Below are 19,430 nucleotides of genomic sequence, written 5' to 3'. Positions count from 1 at the left end.
CCATAAGAGGCACTTGGAAGACTTCCTCTTGACGTTTCCTGAAAGTTTTGAGAAGTTTCATCTCAGTGGTGACTCTTTGCCACAGAAGGCAATTGAGGCCAAAATGTTAAATGCTTTCAAGGAAGAGTTAGATGGAGCTCCTGAGGCTGAAGAGATCAAAGGGTATTAGGAGAGAACAGATACAGTGTACGGAATTGGATGATCGGTCATGATCATTTTGAATAGCGGAGCAGGCTCATGGTCTTATTTTCTGTTTGTGTCTTGTTTTGGGAGGATCCCAGTGACAGCTGAATGTCTAGTGACACTTGTTTATTTACACAGGGAGGTTAGACTGAAGAATATCTAGACGAGATAGCGTAGTCTCAAAATAAAGGGGTGAGATGGGAAGGAATTTCTTCTGAGAATTTCTTCTTCTTTTGAGAGTTTTTGACACTGTTTGCCACAGAGAGCTGTGAAACAGAATCCTTCTTTATATTTAAGGCCAAGATAGATTATTGATTAGTAGGGGAATTGAGAGTTAATGGGAAAGGGCAGGAAAGTGGACTTGAAGATTGGAACTTGCATAATCCTATTACACAGCTGAGCAGGCTCAAGGGACTGAACAGCCTTCTCCTGTTCCAATTTCTTATGGCCTTAAAACCAAAATACTACCGATGTTTTAGATTTCCAGCAAATAGAGAATGCTGGAGAAGCTCAGGAGTCTGGTAGCGTCTGTGGAAAGGAATAGTTAATGTTTTGACTATCCTTCAGAGCTTATTGGAGGCAGTGCTGTGATCTACAGAGCTATGGATCAAGAAATGGAAAATAGAATTAGGCTGGTGAGTTCTTTTGCGCCTGCAGAGTCCTGATGTACTGTATTGCTTCTTTATGCATCATGAATGTTTTCGTTTTTATAGAACGTAGAACATTACAGCACAGCACAGCACAGGCCCTTCGGCTCTCGATGTTGTGCTGACCTGTCGTACCGATCTGAAGCCCATCTAGCCCACACTATTCCATGTACATCCATACGCTTACCCAATGACGATTTAACTGTACCTAGAGTTGGTGAATCTACTACCGTTGCAGGCAATGCGTTCCATTCCCTTACTACTCTGAGTAAAGAAACCACCTCTGACATCTGTCCGATATCTTTCACCCCTCAATTTAAAGCTATGCCCCCTCGTGCTCGCCGTCACCATCCTAGGAAAAAGGCTGAACCCTATCCACCCTATCTAATCCTCTGATTATTTTATATGTCTCAATTAAGTCACCTCTCAACCTTCTTCTCCTAACGAAAACAGCCTCAAGCCCCTCAGCCTTTCCTCGTAAGACCTTCCCTCCTTACCAGGCAACATCCTAGTAAATCTCCTCTGCACCCTTTCCAAAGCTTCCACATCCTCCTTGTAATGCGGAGACCAGAACTGTACGCAATACGCCAAATGTGGCCGCACCAGAGTTTTGTACAGATGTAGCATAACCTCTTGGTTCCGGAACTCGATCCCTCTATTAATAAAAGCTAAAACACTGTATGCTTTCTTAACAACCGTGTCAACCTGGGTGGCAACTTTCAAGGATCTGTGTACGTGGACGCCGAGATCTCTCTGCTCATCTACACTACTAAGAATCTTACCATTAGCCCTGTACTTTGCATTCCGGTTACTCCTACCAAAGTGCATCAACTCACACTTGTCTGCATTAAACTCCATTTGCCACCTCTCAGCCCAGCTCTGCAGCTTATCTATGTCTCTCTGTAACCTACAACATCCTTCATCACTATCCACAACTCCACCGACCTTAGTGTCGTCTGCAAATTTACTAACCCATCCTTCTGCGCCCTCATCCAGGTCATTTATAAAAATGACAAACAGCAGCGGACCCAACACCGACCCTTGCAGTACACCACTAGTAACTGGTCTCCAGGATGAACATTTTCCATCAACTACCACCTTCTGTCTTCTTTCAGCAAGCCAATTTCCGATCCAAACTGCTATATCTCCCACAATCCCATTCCTCCGCATTTTGTACAATAGCCTACTGTGGGGAGCCTTATCGAACGCCTTGCTGAAATCCATTTACACCACATCAACTGGTTTACTCTCATCTACCTGTTTGGTCACGTTCTCAAAGAACTCAGTAAGGTTTGTGAGGCACGACCTTCCCTTCACAAAACTGTGCTGACTATCCCTGATCAATTTATTCTTTTCTAGATGACTATAAATCCTATTCCTTATAACTTTTTCAACACTTTACCACTTTATGTGATGTTCTGAATTGCCTTTCTCAGAAAAAACACTGAAGTAAGGAAGATAATTGGTCAACTTATTCAGCAGCCTACTTGGAAATGAAGCATACCTGCTGGATTTTTCTTCCATATCTTAATGGGCTTAACTTCTGAATTTATAAAACTATTGAGAATATCGTAAATTGAATCTTTGGCACTGATGTCAAATTGATCTCTCCCTACTTGAAGACTGGCAGCGTCACATCTTATTGTCAACTATAGAAACCGATATTGAAGAGCAGTCATGATCAGAGTTTGTTTGTTTGTTCCCTGGGAACGTACCTTGGAATAATTACCAATCTCTCTCCTTTAGATTGTTACAAAGTTGAAGGATGAGATTTCCACGATGGAGAAAGAACATGATGACCTTCAGCAGCACATTGCCCGAACAGACTGGTGGTGTGAAAATCTCGGGCAATGGAAAGCCGCCATCAGCAGCAGCGAGGTGGGTTTTTTCAAATTATCTGGCACAGTACACATCTATGTTGCTACCTCTATCGTATTGATTTTTTTGGATATTCAATTCAACTTAACTCAACTCAACTCAACAACAGGCCCTTTTGGCCCACCAAGCCTGCACTGCAACCTAACCCTTATTTAGACCTGCTACTTATTGCCCACGCGCAGTTTCCATCCCTCTGTTCACCTCCTGTTCATGCATCTGTCAATACACCTTTAAGCGTGCCTGCTTCCACCACTTCCTCTGGTAGTGTGTTCCATCTAGCCAGTTCTCCCCAGACCCCATGAGACTCTACCTTCTGTACAGCCTGCCACGGGGGACCTTATCAAATGCCTTAATGAAGCCCATGTAGATAACATCCGCTGCCTTTCCCACATCAATTATTCTTGTCACCTCCTCAAAAAAACGCAATCACGTTGGCGAGACAAGACCTGCCCCGCACAAATCCATGCTTTCTTTCACTAACCAGTCCATTCGCTTCCAAATTTGAATAAATCTTGACTCTCATTATCTTCTCCAACAGCTTCCTCAACACTCTTGTCAGGCTTCCTGGCATGTATTTATCTGGAGTATCTTTGTTTCCCTTCTTAAACAAAGGAACAACATTGGTCAATCTCCAGTCACCTGGAACCTCGCCTGAGGCAAAAAGGGATGCAAAGGTATCTGTTAAGGCCCTAGCTGTTTTCTCCCTTGTCTCCCATCAAGCCCTGGGGACTTCTCTACCTTATTTGGGTATTTGAAGGTACCCAACACTTCCTCCCCCATTATATTGACCTGCCCAAGACCAGTCACACACCTTTTCCTAACCTCAGCGTTCCCCACGTCCCTCTCTTTGGTGAATACTGATGTAAAGTACTCATTAAGTACTCTGGCTCCACACACAACCTACATCCTGTATTCTTGAGTAGGCCTATTTCTCCCCTAGCTCCTCTCTTGCTCCTGATATGTGTATAAAATACCTTGGGATTCTCCTTTTAAACCTGCTGGCCAACTACATTTCATGGTCCCTTTTAGCTCTCCTTACTCCCTGTTTGAACTTGTTCCTACTTACTCCATATTCTTCAAAGACATTGCCTAGAGCTTGGGTATGCTGTTTTTTGTTTTCCACTAAGCAGATAATTTCCCCTGTCATCGAAGGTTCCAGAATCCAGCCATTTCTGTCCTTCATTTTCGCAGGAATATGCCTGTCTTGCCCTTGAATCAACTGGTCTTTGAAAGATTCTCATGTCGGTTGTGGATTTACTCTCGAACTCAATTCACTTCTCTAATTCTTGCCTAATTCACCAACATAGTTGGCCTTCCTCCAGTTTAACATTTTCATCTGAAATCCACTCTTGCCCTGATCCATAAGTATCTGAAACATGTGGAATTATGTTCACTATTCCCAAAATGCTCCCCCACTGAAACTTTGATCACCTGGTTGAGCTCATTTCACAATACCTGGCCCAGTATGACCCCTCCCTCCTTGCACTATCTACATACTGTCTCAAAATATCCTCCTGCCCACACCATCCAAACCCCTAGCACTAAGGGAGTCCCCATCAATATGGGGGATGTGAAAATCAACCACTGTTATTTTCACATTTTTCCAGAGTCTGTCTACATATCTCTTCCTCCATCTGCCACTGGCAGCTGGGAGGTCTGTTGTACAATTCCTATTCCTGAGCTCTACACACAATTCCTCACTACGAGATCCCTCCAGGGTGTCCTCTCTCAACACTGCTGTCATATGCTCCCTAACGAGTAATGAAACTCCTCTACCTCTTGTTCTGACCTCCTCTGTCTCGTATATAACATTGACATCCCAGAACATTCAGTTGGCAAACCTGTCCCTCTTTCAACCATGTCTTTGTGATGGCAACATCATCATAATTTCATGTATTAATCCAAGATCTGAGTTCATCTGTTTTACCTTTCCAACTTCTTGCAGTGAAGCAAAGGCAGTTCAACTCTCCAGGTTTGCTGAGCACAGCAACCTTTCCATGATTGCTGTTCCTCTTAGCTATATTTAACTTACTTGCGAGCTCTCTTTAGTCTGTATACTTAGCGATCTGCTGCTCCAGTTCTCAATCTCTGCCGTGCTAGTTTATATCCTTCTGAGTGGCACTTCCTGTTAGGATATTAGTGCCCCTCCAGTTTAGGTATGACCTGTCCTTCTTGTACAGGTTCCACTTTCTTTGGAAGACATGCTAATGGTCCACATACCTGAAGCCTTTATTTCCACCTAACTTCCTGAATTATCATTTGCAGAACCTTGTCACTCTTCTTAACTTGTTCAATATGGCCAATGACTTCTGCCTGTGTCCCATTTCAGGATGCCCTGTTCCCGGTCAGAGACATCCATGTCCGTGGCATCAGGGAGGCAACATACCATCCTAGAGCTTGCTCACTGATTTGTAGGAGTGGAGTAAAGTGAGAAATCTGTGGCATTATTTTGTATTTGACAGGCATCTCCAAGATATAAAATTAGCTATCTCCGTTCATATCATTCTTTCAGTATGGGAAGGTGATGACTGGGTGGAAAAAACCGTGTTACTCCTTTGATGCTCAGGGGTTTTAAGATGCTGCATGATTAATGAACCAATTGGGCTGTTTCACTTCGCCAAGCAGTCTCAATCAGCCCTGTTTGAAGCCTGTGAACAAATGCTAATGGAATGTAAAATTTGACCTCTGGTCTTAGTTAATGGTGTTGTGTTCTCCTATTACTGGAACACTGATTTGTACAATGTTTGGCACTTAGCGTTTATGTAGAACTCACAGGCTGAATGTCATATTTATCAATCATGTCAGCTGTCTGATTCACAATGTATGACAGCTGCGGACATTAATTTTAGTGATGCTGTGCTTGAATTCTTATTAGAAATAGATTGCTCATTTGCAATGGCAGTGCACACTTAAGCTGTGGTGGGAGGCAGTGCTATGTTCTTTTTCAAATTTGAAAATGTCCTTGTGGACAGCTCCACAGTGGAGCTTCAAAACTATCTATTAATGGTCAAATTAGTGAACTCACTGTTTTGTATATGTTCAGTTGCTAGCAGTAATAGATTTCAGAATGACAAAAGTGTTTTGACGCAAAAGGAGATCATTTGGCTTATCATGTTTGCACCTGCTCTCCAAATAAGCATTGTGATTTAGTGCCATTCTCTTGCCTTATTCCCCTTATCCTGAGAAAGATCTTGAATATTTGGTGTAGGATTTATCCATTAATGAGATAACAGTGCCAAGAGCTGCCCTTTGTGGGCATGCAGCAGCTTTTGAGTATTACAAGGTATTTTCCTAAAAGTCAGCACAAGGAGACTTCTGGAGTAGTTAAAAACAGACTGTTTCCATTCACACTCTCCCCAACAATGTTGTGTTGCCTCGACCTTCAGGAGTAATGTTGATGTAGATTGCTTGTGTAAGATGCTGTAAGTCTTGCAAAAGTGTCATTCTTTGGCAACTTAGATAAAATTGTGCGGTGCTAACCAACAAAGTATTTGGGTAACAATCGGTATAGTAGAAATTTAAAATTTAAGAGGAAGGATCAAATCAGGTATATTTACTTGATGCCACTTGAGTGAATGTGACATCTTGTCGAGTGGTAGAGCTGGCAAGTGAGGCTGAATGACCTACTCCTACTCCTACTCCTCATTTATATGTTAGAATCAGTAAGTTCAAGCTAGAGTCAGATAAGTACCTTTTGATGTAAAACTGCTAAATGCATCTGGAACATTCTTGGAAATGTGTATTCCTGTACAGTGGAGCTAATAGAATAGGATTGATCTTCACCATTTATGTTTTCAACCACTACAAAAGAACAGTCAAAAATACCTGTAATTTGTACTATGGCAATGCACTCTAGTATTAGATATTGCTATAGTAACCCAAAATAGAATTTGATTACTTCCTTGCACATGAGCAATTAGATCACCGATAACACACAGGATTTAAGGTAGCTTCCTGAGAGGATCCCAGGAATCCTTGAGTATGCGATTCCATACCATTTGCTAGTGGCCATTTTTGTACAATAATGAAGTAGAGGTTTGCCATTAACCAGATAGTTTGTGACCTGTCACCCGTGTCCAGAGTTCAACAACAATCCTGGTATAATCTGCGGCCAGTAGGAGCTGAGGGAAGCACTCCATGTGCTCCAGACCACTTGATGCTGCCTATTTAGTTTTAACTGATACATTCCTGTTGATGGGTGTTTCAGTGTGACCTTGGTTTCTTTTCAAGTGAAGAACCGTCAGCTTCATCCAATCAAGCTAACAGGAATTTAATTCTAAAAATGGATCCAATCTGCTTGAGTCACAGCAAATGAGAGAATAGTGCCACATAAGGAAATTACAGGATTTTATGTTGCATTGGGATATCTTCATAGGCTATTATCTCAAATAAAAGACCAATGAAATGAAATACTGAGTTTGAACCTAGATTTTCCAATAATTCATTCTAAGCTGCACAGTTGTGAGGATTCTTTTTAAAATTTTGCTGTGAAATGAAAAGAAGCTTTGAGTTACAATTAAAATCACCTTTGGGTAGTTCATGCCCGTATTTTATTGAAGGATCTGTTTACAAAACTAACTCTATATTTAAGAGTTTTTCTTCCAGTTGTTGGGTCTCGCCTTCAGGAATTTGGTGTATCCTATTCCATTGTTATTAATCTAGCATCAGGTATTTTTCTCAAAAGCATGTGTTTTTGGAAGAAAAGACCTGACAATATGTTGTTTTTTCTCAGCGCCAGAAAATTTCAAATTATTTTTAGATTGCAGTAATTGTGCCTCTGTTGTGTTCTGGTCAGCAGTTATCATTCAAACAACGCTACTAAAAAGGATTATTTGGTCATTTATTGCTGCTTTGCAACTTTGCTTTATTTAGATTAGTTACCACATTTTCTCTTAATTACAACAGTGTAATTAATTACACTCAGTTTACTTTGAGAGGCCCTGAAAGCTGTTGTATAACTTCTGAACTGTTCGTTTTAGTGTGCTGCTTGGAGGAGGGGTAATTTCACTTGATGCCTGATACCAAATTGAAAATATGTAACTTGCCGTTGGTGAAGCAACTACTGTTATGTGTGGTGAATTTTTAAAAGCTCACTGCTACAATGTTTGAAAACATTGTAACATTGTTAGTGTTTTTTTTCCAAGTTTTAACACAAACTACACTGTTATCCCTCCACCCTGAAAACTTTTTGGCAGCAAGTTATTTCTGGATTTCAGAGTTCTCTAGATTGTAGAATGAAGTATGTAAAGTGAACAGTGCAATAATAAAATACAAAATAGTGACAGAACATTATAAAGCACTAATAGAAATTGTATGACTTGTCTAAACACTGGATTTTCCAGGTTTCACTTCCTAAAGTGCCGTACTAAAATGATGACAGAGAATGCTTGGGTCTGCTTGAAAGATTTCTGGATGACTAGTGTTTCTAAACATTAGACTTCAGAACTGGAGAGGTTACAGTGTCTTGATAACTAGTCTACTGCAACTGAGCTCCCACCGCATCCCAAAACCAGCCCAGTTCGTCCCCTCCCCCCACTGCACCACACAACCAGCCCAGCTCTTTCCCTCCACCCACTGCATCCCAAAACCAGTCCAACCTGTCTCTGCTTCCCTAACCTGTTCTTCCTTTCACCCATCCCTTCCTCCCACCCCAAGCCGCACCTCCATCTCCTACCTACTAACCTCATCCCACCTCCTTGACCTGTCCGTCTTCCCTGGACTGACCTATCCCCTCCCTACTTCCCCACCTATACTCTCCTCTCCACCTATCTTCTTTTCTCTCCATCTTCGGTCCGCCTCCCCCTCTCTCCCTATTTATTCCAGAACCCTCACCCCGTTCCCCTCTCTGATGAAGGGTCTAGGCCCGAAACGTCGGCTTTTGTGCTCCTGAGATGCTGCTTGGCCTGCTGTGTTCATCCACCTTCACACTTTATTATCTTGGATTCTCCAGCATCTGCAGTTCCCATTATCACTGACCCAAGTTGTTGACTACTTTTCCAATGTATATGAGAAAATGGGTGTTTCATTAAACACCCCAAAAATCTAAGGTCCATTACCAACCAGATGCCAAAGCACAATCTTCTTTCCCGTGGATTAAGATAATTGTGAAATCCACGAAAATGAAGACTGTATCTTGGGAATCTCCTCTGGACAAAAGCAGATGTGACAAAGTTCAAAGTCACTTGCAGCACATGAGTTTTGGCTTTGGCTGATTGAGGAAAAGATATTAGAGATTCTGAACTCAAATGTAAGGCTAAATTCCAGATTTACCAGGCAACAGATATCCCTATGTACCCCTATCTGATTTGGAGACTTAGACAACTTATAGCAGGCACATGAAAGCACTGGAAAGTGGAAGATCCCTCAAATTCTCCGTCCAAGAAAATCTGTTTAAAAGCACCATCCTCTGCCAAGAGAACATGCCCAGGATCCTGAAACGATTGTTCTATTTGGAACTAGGTGGTGGAAGGACACCCCAAGCAGGAATGCAGAAATGTTTTATGGAGTCCTTTAAAGCATCTTTGAACGGGTCAAATGTTCCCATTCACTCATAGGATACCTTGGCTTGTAACTAACCACAATGGAGAAGGTTAATTTAGGAAGGTACTCAGCATATTAAGAGACTTTGTGGGTATCACGCAGAGGTGAAGTCAAGGCATCAAATGCCTCACCTCCCCACCATTCAAGTACAAGCCTTGCATGTGGCAGAGTCTGCCGATCGTGCATTGGATTTAACAACCAGCTCAAAAATTCATGAAGCTTCAGTGGAAGCTGTTCGTCCTTGATCCTGAGGGGCTACCTTGGAAAAGGTTGTAACAAAATAAAATTGAACAAGTGAAATGTGTACTTTTTTTTTTGTAAAGCTAGAGATTTATGAAGGTTCACTGATCATAAGCATGTTTGGAACCCTTTTCACTTTGTAATACGTTCTGTGCAATGTTGCTAAAGTTAAACTAATGCCTTCCTACTTTGAGGAGAATCTGTCCACGTTGTAAGTACTGTACACCTGATCAGGTGTAGTGATAAATGAAGTTGCCCATTTCTGTGTAAGCAGTTTATTATCTGTTCTGATGTCTCACAACCTGGCTTTTTCATTGCCATTGGAACTTCATATAAAATAGTTGCCAAAAGAAAGGGCAGTTAAACTGCTTTTGTACCTTTGTAATCAACAGGAGAATGGACTGAGCTAGATAACTTTTTTAACCTTCTAAACTTGTGTTGAATTCCTGCCAAGTGTAATTTTATTCTTGTGTAGGTATATAGACTAATGTAAGAGGAAAATGATAGCTGTTTGATTTTTGTTGAATTTGCATTTGCATCTCTCAATGTTCTTTGTATTCCTCTCTCGGACAGGTGGTGGAAGAGAATGGGGAGCAGATGCCCTGCTACTTGGTCACGGTACAGTTGAGTCTGTCTGATACTGAACATAATGGCTGGGCAGTAACCAGGAAGCTTAGCGAGTTCCAGACACTACACAGGAAGCTCTGTGAGGTATTTGTCACAAATGCCATCCTGTGTGACTGTGATAAGGGCCAGCTATCTTCACCCTTTTGAACCTGTCTGCAGTCTTTGCCATTGCTGTTAATGTGATCCTTCTCTAAAGTCTTTCCATCACCATCCAACTGAACGAACTGCGTTCCGTTTTCATCTATCCAGTTGTAGCCAGAGAATTGTGAGCTGTTACCCTCCAAGCATTGTTTCTTGCATTCACTTCTATTTCTCATCTACTTGCTACTCTTCAGCAGAGACATCTGAAAACACGTCCTATATGTACATTTACACTTCACCTCACTAGTACCTATTTGGATCTTTCCACTGCCTTTTACAGTACTGAACTGCTTACATTGCAGATTGGATGAGCAGAATTTATTTCCAATTAAATTTTGGATGACTGGCTCCCTTGCTACCAGCTCCATCCCTCTATCTGACCACTCTCTCTCAGGCTAAAACAAACTGTTCTCAACTCTGGTGTCATATTCAATTTTGCATTAAGTTAACCACATCTGCACCATCACTGAGAACATTCATTTCCACCTGCCTCCATTGCTGATTTGGATTCATTTGCTTTTGAAAATTATTCCTGCTTTTATGACCTCCACACTTTATTCTAACACTCTTGGCTAGCCTCCACAATCTCCCTTTAAAAAAATTAAGGTAATCCAGTACTCTGCATCCAGCATCCTAACTTCACCAAATGCTGTTCATACATTACTGTGAGATAGATGGTGTAATGTCACTGAACAGTTAATCCAGGGTCTCAAACTCTTGTGCTGGGAACAGCATTCAAAATTCATCAAATTAATAAAATCTGGAATTGAAAGCTAGTGTGCCTCCAGACGGGCAGTGATGTGATTAACTGACTGGCTAGGTAAGCCATTTCAGAGGACAGGTCGATCAGCTCAAGGGCAGTTAGAGAGAGGCAACAAATGTTGTTCTTGCCAGAGGAGCTGACATTCCATGAAATAATGAAGATAAAATTCGCTGTTTGCAGATCTGCACTGGCTCCCAATCAAGGAGTGTTTTGATAGTAAAGCTCCCATCTTTGTTTTTAAATCCTTTCATAGTCTTGCTGCCTCCTATCTCTAATCTCCTCAACCCACAAAGCTGTGACATATATATGCTGCCCTAATTTGGCCTCTTGACCATCAGTGATTTTAATCACTCCTGCGTTGACAGTTGTTCTTTCAGCTGCCCAGGCGCAAGGCTCTGAATTCCCCCTCTCAATCTCTCTGTTTCTCTGCATCATGTGCCTTCTTTTAAATACTCCTTAGAATCTGCATAAGTTCTTAATCATTAGCCTAGTATTGCCTTATGTGGCTTTGTTGCATATTTTGCTTTAGGAAATACTTCTGTGAAGTAATTTGGAATGTTTATTATGTTTATTATGTTAAATGTGCTATGCAAATGCAAGATGTTTCTGTTTTGTGCTTCTTATTTGCACTAGTTGTTACATATACATTCACATTTCAGGTTTGTACTACCCACCTGCATTGAAACTCTTTTCTTGTACTGATTAAGATATTGAAGATCTAAAGAATTTTTCAACAACCATTCAGTACCCAGTAACTAAAATGTTGAAGGGAAAGGTGATTAATTTTTTTTCAATTTTTGTGTTCTGTTTCTAAACAACCAAAGAGGTATGTAACTTCACTGAAGAGACTCTCTTCCTCCCCACTAGTCAGGGAATCTACAGTGTGGGGACAAGAGCATAAGACCAGATTGTGTCATGTTACAATTTAATCCGCCAGTTCTTCACACACTGGGTGGTGAAGATGTAGAATGCATAGGGGAGGCCATGATGTAGTGGTAATGTTACTGGACAAATGTTCAGGTTAACGTTCAAGGAGCAAATTAAAACCCAAAAGAACTGTGGAGGCTGGAAATCTGAAGCAAAAATGGAAAATCTCTGCAGGTCTGACAGCATCTGAAGAGAGAAATCAGAGTTAACCTTTCTGGTCAAGTGACCCTTCTTCAGAACTGTTTGTATGTGTCCATGTTCAGAGGAAATATTAATATCTTTTTGCTCCTTATGTTGTCCTTTATCATATAATTCTAATTACTAAATTGAATGAATTTCAGCTCTTTTATTTTCTTATACTGGAACAAAAATGACCACCTTAATTAAATCTGTGTGCAACCAACACTTCATAGTAATAACTCCACTAGCTTTGTTAGACAGTCACATTACAAACACAGCTAAATTTGACAAGTGAGGTTATTTCATGCGTATTTTGTTTTGGACTTATGTTGTTTGTCCCATTTGTCAATTTATCTTCTCTGGCATTACTTCTTGGCTGCCTCCTTTCAGGAATTAATTTTGCTGGGTTTTCTGTAAACCTTCAACATTAAACATCAGCTACACAGTGCTTCTCTGAACTAATTTCAGAGCTTGACTATCAGCTGCCTCTTGTCTGACCAAACAGACACAGTAATCGAGGTGAGAATAAAAAAGGGCAGCTATAAAATGCCCATTACACTTTCTGCAGTTCGTACATGTTACTTCTAATATATTTGTATAGTTATGTCAATGAAGAATATATTTACTGCTTTGAGGGCCCCAGTCCCCTGTAAACAGTGTGAAATGGTGTGTAAAAATGTTCAGTGTAAACATCGCAGGAATCTGCTCGGGTACTGGGATTTGAAGAATAAATTAAGTTTGCCATAGCCCAGTGTTGAAACTGTAAATGTTTGACTTTGTTTTGCAGTGTTTTTCAATGTTGAAGAAAGTACAGCTCCCATCAATGAGTAAGCTACCCTTTAAATCCATTGATCAGAAGTTCCTGGACAAGTCAAAAAATCAGCTGAATAATTTCTTACAGGTAAGAGGAAACAGAAATTGTGACTCCATTAGTTTCATTAAAACAACTACGAGTGGTAAATTGAATTTTGTTTTTAACTCGTTCACGGGAGGTGGGTGTTGCTGGGTAGGCATTTATTGCGAGACAAGCTAAGGATGTCAGTTTCCTTCCCTATAAGGCATTAGTGAATCAGATGGGTTTTTTCAACAATCGACAATGAATTCACAGTCATCATTAGACTTGTAATTCCAGGTATTTATTGAATTCACATTCCATCATGTGCCATGGCGTGATTCGAACCCAAAGAACATTATATTGTTCTCTAGGTTAAAAGCCCAGCGATAATACCACTCCGTATTGCCTCCCGATCTGGGCACATCCGAGTTTGACATTTTGTTGAGATGGCTGGAGCCAGAGACTATACAGTGTGGAGCTGGAGGAACGGAGCAGGAAAGTTGACATTTTGAGTTGGGACCCTTCAGAAATGGGTATGGGGAAGGGAGCTGGGAAATAAATAGAGAGAGGAGGGGTTGAGCTGGGTTAGGTAGGTGAAATGGTGATACCTGAATGCAGGTAGGAACTGGTGGAGTAGGTGGGTTGGATGGATGAGACCAAGCATACACTTGGAGATCATTTTTGTAGAGCATCTGCACTCTGTGACAAATGACAACACCTTCCAGTCGCTAGCCATTTCAATTCCCCCTCCCACTCCCTGGATGACATGTCTATCCTAGGCCTCCTGTAGTGCCCAATGACACCACATGCAAAATTACATCATGAGCAACACCTTGTATTCTGCCTTGGGAGCCTACAGCCCGATGGCCTAAACGTGCAATTCACCAGTTTCAAAATCTCCCCACTGTCGCCTCATGTCCTAGCCTCCCTCTCATCCCCTACTTGATCTGACACAACCTGTCCATCTTCTCTCCCACCTACCCACCCCACCCATCCCACTGGCCAGCCACTGATTTGGACAAAATTCATTCTCCACTTTTGTGAAAAGATTGATTTTGCAACTGCCATATCTCGAGAAATTGGCCATTCGGCCCTTCGGCTGGCTCCACCATTCAGTGCCAATCATAGTTGATCAGATTTGTAGTTTTAATTCCATTTTTTTGCCTTCCACCCATAACCTTTAGACCTCCTTGATGGACAGTAATCTAACACAGCCGTAAAATTGATTTAATGACCCAACCTCCACTGCTGTTTTGGTTAGTGAATTTCAACGATTAATAGCCCTCTCAGAAGAAATCTTTTTCCTCAAAATGCGAGATCCTTCAGTTTGAAGTTACACCCCACTTCTAGATTACCCTGCAATCAGAAGCATCTTTTTATGTTTACTCTGTCAAGTTCCCCACTGCCTGCTCCCTCTACCACTCCCCCATGTCCCTTCAAAGTGTTGTTTTAATAATATCGTTTCTCATTTTCCCAAATGAGGATGAGCCTAGATTCAATCTGCTCAACCATTCTGCATAGTGCAACTTGTAATTCCAGGAATTGGGTTATTGACCCTACACTGAACCTTTGATGTAATATTAGCTCCAGTGTGAGTGGGGGGTTTATTTGTTTTTCTGACAGAAGACTAAGTAAATCGTTTCAGTTTCCGAATCATGTGATGACTTGAGTATTAGTGTTCAAGTCAAACACTAAAATAAGATTGATCTTTTCTTAATTTAAATAATTTTACAAAATTACATGAAACGTCTTTCTGCAACACATTCAGAGCTATTTAATATTTTGACTAAACCCAGTTTTAAGTGTCTGTAAGGGTGACAGTTATTGTTAGACGCCGTTAAAAATAATGACTAGGAATATTTGTTACATGGCGTTAAGAGCCACTTCAATCTTTTTATCAAAGTCTAGCCATAAACTGTTGTCTCAAAGATTTCAGACTGTGTGCATTTTTTCTAATTTATGAGAATGGCTTTCCATAGTTTAGAAGATTGATGTTGATTGTCTCTGATGGTGAAGGAAGAGTTTATTGCTTTAAAAATCAATTACTTTTAGTAGTACAGTAGGTCATTTGTAGGGGTAAGCAAGAAAACTGTTGTCTTTCTGTTTTTGTTATTACTACTTTCTCTCATGAACTTTCATCCTACAGAAACTTCTCTCAGATGAGAGATTGTGCCAGAGTGAAGCACTTTATGGCTTTCTGAGTCCTTCTCCAGAATACCTTAAAGTTGTCGATGTGCAAGGGAAGAAGTCGACGTTTTCGCTGTCCTCCTTTTTGGAGAGGCTCCCTGGAGATTTCTTCTCTCATCAAGAGGTATACATTCACTAAATCACTGCATGACTTGCAGAGAAACTACACTAACACAGCTTATTTTGTCTCACTTTGGTTTAACAGTGGGTTTTGTAATCCCTCAATAAACTTCATGATGTTTGCTAATTGGATAGATTATGAAGTCTGTTATGGGCTTCAGCAAGACTGTTAACTTTACAAAAGTAATTGAAACTCCAACCATTAATGGAAAGAATAATGATTTTTACAAAATCTTTACTATGTGAGAATTAAGCAAAGAAGGACTACCAGTCTCATATGATACTTTGTAACCCCTTATGACTTAAAGCCAGAAATCTCAAGACTGCTTCCCATTCTGTTTCACTCCACTCAAGAATTTTCCTATTCTGCCCAGGATATTGATGTTTGTTTCACTTTTTGGGACCAAACCAAGGTGTCCCACAGTACTCATAAATTCACATTAAATCTCCTCCATGTTCCTACTGTTCCCTGAACTGAGGTTTTGCAGGATCCTTCCAGTAGCATTCAACTATGTGACTCTCTGAGTCTGTCTCGGCACTTAGCAATTATGGGCACTCCAACGCGATCATGGGTTTTACTGGTTTCTTATGCATTGATCGCAATGTCGGAAAACACCACTGTCTCTGATGGCCCTTTGTTACTGGCCTCAACTGCTTCCCAACCTTCACTGCAGGAACTTTGCTTTCTCCCTGTCTGTTCTATGAAAAAGAAACACAATCTCAACACAACATATCCTCACTGCAATATGACACCCTTATCCCGTGAATGAATAAAGGACACCCCAGAGATATCCCAGATAGAGATTTAAAACAATTATTCACAGTTCCCAAGCCTGCCTTATGATTTTGAAGGACTTCTCTACTGGACGTTTTTTAACCTTAATCTGTGGAATAAAGTGACTAATTTAAATCTATGTAGGAGAATCGGCAATTCTCCTCCGACTTTATTTTACGTGTGTGTGTGTTGGGGGAGATGTGGTGCGTATAGCTTGGGGAGTATGCTGGTGAGCTGACAGATGCACAACAAGCCTGACCTGCTTCCATAGAGCACAGTTGGAAGGCTATCTTAATGCAGAGTGGATTAAGTGGAACTCTACTCCTCAGTGGGGAGTAAAGTCCCTTCTTATGGAGCTACCAACCGTCTAGATTAGCTGGCAATGCCAACTATCCTACAATGCCACAGCTGTATAGTGGGTAATGCATACAGACCCTCTGAGACTAGGTAGAACCCAGACCCGACTAAGTTATGGGCATTGATAGACAAGTTTATACTATTTCATGGAGAGAGGCAGGTTTTAAAGTCCTTGAGGTAGGAAGGACAAGGAGTTCTGCCATCTGGGGGTTTCTTCTAATGAAGAAACTAGGACCTTCAAAAGATAGTATCCACTTTCTTCTGAGATAGTAGGAACTACAGATGCTGGAGAATCTGAGATAACAAGGTGTAGAGCTGGATTAACACTGCAGGCCAAACAGCATCAGAGGAGCAGGAAAGCTGGTGTTTTGGGCCTAGACCCTTCTTCAGTAAACAGGGTATGGACAAGTTCCATCAAAGTAGCAAATGCAATCCCTCTCTTCACCACAATATTGGTAGAAGCAGGTTATGACTGGGGTGAATTGTGTTTTTAACAAGCTCAATTGACCTTTAATTATTTGTTTACTTACGGTAGACAGACTGTTCATTCTTGTGGCCCAGTCTTTGTCAAAAATGTTCTCCAGCGAGGGTAGTGTGGCTGATTGTCCATTCTCTAAAAGTGGTGCTGGCACCTAGTGTAAATAATTAAGTTAATCTATGTAGGTGTAAAATTTTGATTTAAATCTGTATTTATATATATTGCCAAACTTTTAATGGTTATATAATCTTGATCACAATATTCTAGCAAGCTTGAGACATTCTGATAGCACAGTTTTTTTTCAGAAGTAGAAACTTAGAACCTAGGAGCAGAAGTAGACCATTCAGCCCTTTGAACCTGCTTTGCCATTCAACCTGATCATGGCTGATCATCTAACTCAGTACCCCGTTACTGCTTTCTTCCCAAATCCTTTGATTCCTTTAGCTCTCAGTACTGTCCCCAACTCCTCCTCAAAAACATTGTGTATTAGTCACAACCCCTTTCTGTGGCAGAGAATTCTACAGGCTCACTGCTCTGTTTTGAAGATATTTCTCCTCATCTCAGCCCTACTCTGTTCTCTTAAGCATGGCCCCTGGTTCTGGACTCCCCAGTCATAGGGCACCGCCTTCTTCCGTTTACTGTGTTAGGATTTAATAGATTTTAACTAGATCCTTTCTCACTTACCTAAGTCCCAGTGAATGTAGACCTAATCGATCCAGTCTTTCTCCATACATCAGTTTTGCCAACCCAGGAATCAGTCTGGTAAACCTTTGTTGCGCCCCATCCTCGAACATCCTTCCTTGGATAAGGAGACCGAAATTGCACACAGTGCTCCAGTGTGGCCTCACCAAGGCATTGTACAATTGCATTAAGACATGCATGCTCACTTGTGCAAACCCTCTCGCTATGAAGGGCAATATACCACTTGTCTTCTGTGAGTAACAGTGTGAATAATTTTGACGTTCCAATGAATTAGAAATGATCTACAAATAGCAAAATTAGCATTTTCTGAGATTTGCATAAGGAGCTAATGATATCCTTGTAGAAGTGAAGAATCCTTGCCTGTATTCAGTCTGCAGGTAATCTTTAATTTTCCAGTCTGTCAATGATGGCAATGAGTTACTCCAAATATACTTTTTAATTACTGTTTCTCCATAAATGTCCTTAGGAGGAGGCCGAGGATGATAGTGATCTGTCTGACTATGGGGATGAGACTGACGGCAAAAGAGACTCTCTTGCTGAACCTTGCTTCATGCTCATTGGAGAAATCTTTGAGCTCAGGGGAAGTAAGTAAACTTAATACAGTCATCCATTTGTCACTTCTTAAGATAAATTGGACTCCATCTTTCATTTAGGAAGACCCAGAAGAATTTGCTGAGAGAGGCTGGTGCAAGTTCAATGATCAGCCTTGATTCACTGGTCGCATCCTTGCCTCTGAGTCAAAAGAGTATGTGTGCAAACTTCACTATGAAAGACTTGACTGTAATTTAGGCTGAGATTTCAGTGTTGCACCCAAAAAGAAAAGGGGTTTGTCGGTACGAGATGAGACAGGAGGTGAATCATCATGTTTAAAACAAAGGCAACAGCAAAATCATGGAATTGAAACTTAGTCAGCAAGTCTGGTGCATTTTCCCTACTCATCCATTAATGTTCGACAATAACAATAGTATTTACACTGACACCTTTCAGCAGCTTCTCTGGAATGCCCCAACGTTTCATGTATTTTGTGGTTTTGTCATAAACCATATAACGTGTGCCAGAACACTCTGATTTACTTACATTTCAAATATAGTAGCTTTTATTTACTAACAGATCAACAACTGAACAATCAATCATTTCTTTTAGAACTTTTGACAGCTTGCCAACAAAAAATATGATTAATCCGTAGTAACCATTATCCATTATCAAGTTTGGTTGGCTCGCTGAGCTGGTTTTTTTGTTTTGCTGACGTTTCGTTACCCCATGCTTCTAGGAATTCTCATGCTTGTCTCTGCCTAGCCTGTCCCAGGATCTTGGTGTTGTCCCAGTTGAAGTCGTGGTTCTCCTTGTCCATGTGGATTGAGATAAGAGAGCATTGGTCATGTCTTTTTTAGCCAGTTGGTACTCCTGTTAGTTTCCTTCCTGTTTGTCCAATGTCGTGCTACTCGCAATCTCTGCAGGGAATTTTGTAGATGCCATTGGTCCTGCCCAGGGTGGGGAGTGGGCCTTTAGTTTGGGTGAGCAGTTGTCGTAGGGTTGATGTGGGCTTGAGTGCCACTTTGATGCCCAGCGGTCGTAGGAGTCTTGTGGTGAGTTCCAACGTGTTCCTGATGTAGGGTAGTGTGATGAGTGTGTCAGGGTGTGTAGAATCTTTCTGCAGTTCATGTAGGTATTTTCTGGCGCAGTTCTTTGAATATCCATTATCCTTGAACACTTGGAAGAGGTATTCTTCTTCCTGTTGGCATAGTTCCGTGTTGCTACAGTGTGTTGTTGCCCTTTTAAGTAATGTTTGCACGCAGCATCGTTTGTGTGTACTAGGATGGTTACTATTGAAGTTCAGTACCTGATCTGTG

The 19,430-nt window shown here is 41.2% G+C and overlaps 1 protein-coding gene across 3 annotated transcripts in view; it reads left to right on the top strand.

The window, feature by feature from the left end:
* snx25 (sorting nexin 25) overlaps positions 1-19,430 on the top strand; it is a 208,382-nt gene that overhangs the window by 165,486 nt on the left and 23,466 nt on the right. For all 3 annotated transcript variants that reach the window (XM_048527573.2, XM_048527575.1, XM_048527574.1), the window contains 5 exons: positions 2,577-2,708; positions 10,062-10,199; positions 12,914-13,027; positions 15,108-15,272; positions 18,047-18,164. In XM_048527573.2, the coding sequence (XP_048383530.1) occupies positions 2,577-2,708; positions 10,062-10,199; positions 12,914-13,027; positions 15,108-15,272; positions 18,047-18,164 (667 nt within the window). The remainder of the gene's footprint in view (positions 1-2,576; positions 2,709-10,061; positions 10,200-12,913; positions 13,028-15,107; positions 15,273-18,046; positions 18,165-19,430) is intronic.

The sequence above is a fragment of the Stegostoma tigrinum genome, chromosome 3 (assembly GCF_030684315.1).
Source record: "Stegostoma tigrinum isolate sSteTig4 chromosome 3, sSteTig4.hap1, whole genome shotgun sequence".
Lineage (NCBI taxonomy): Eukaryota > Metazoa > Chordata > Chondrichthyes > Orectolobiformes > Stegostomatidae > Stegostoma > Stegostoma tigrinum.
This window is presented reverse-complemented; position numbering and strand designations above follow the sequence as displayed.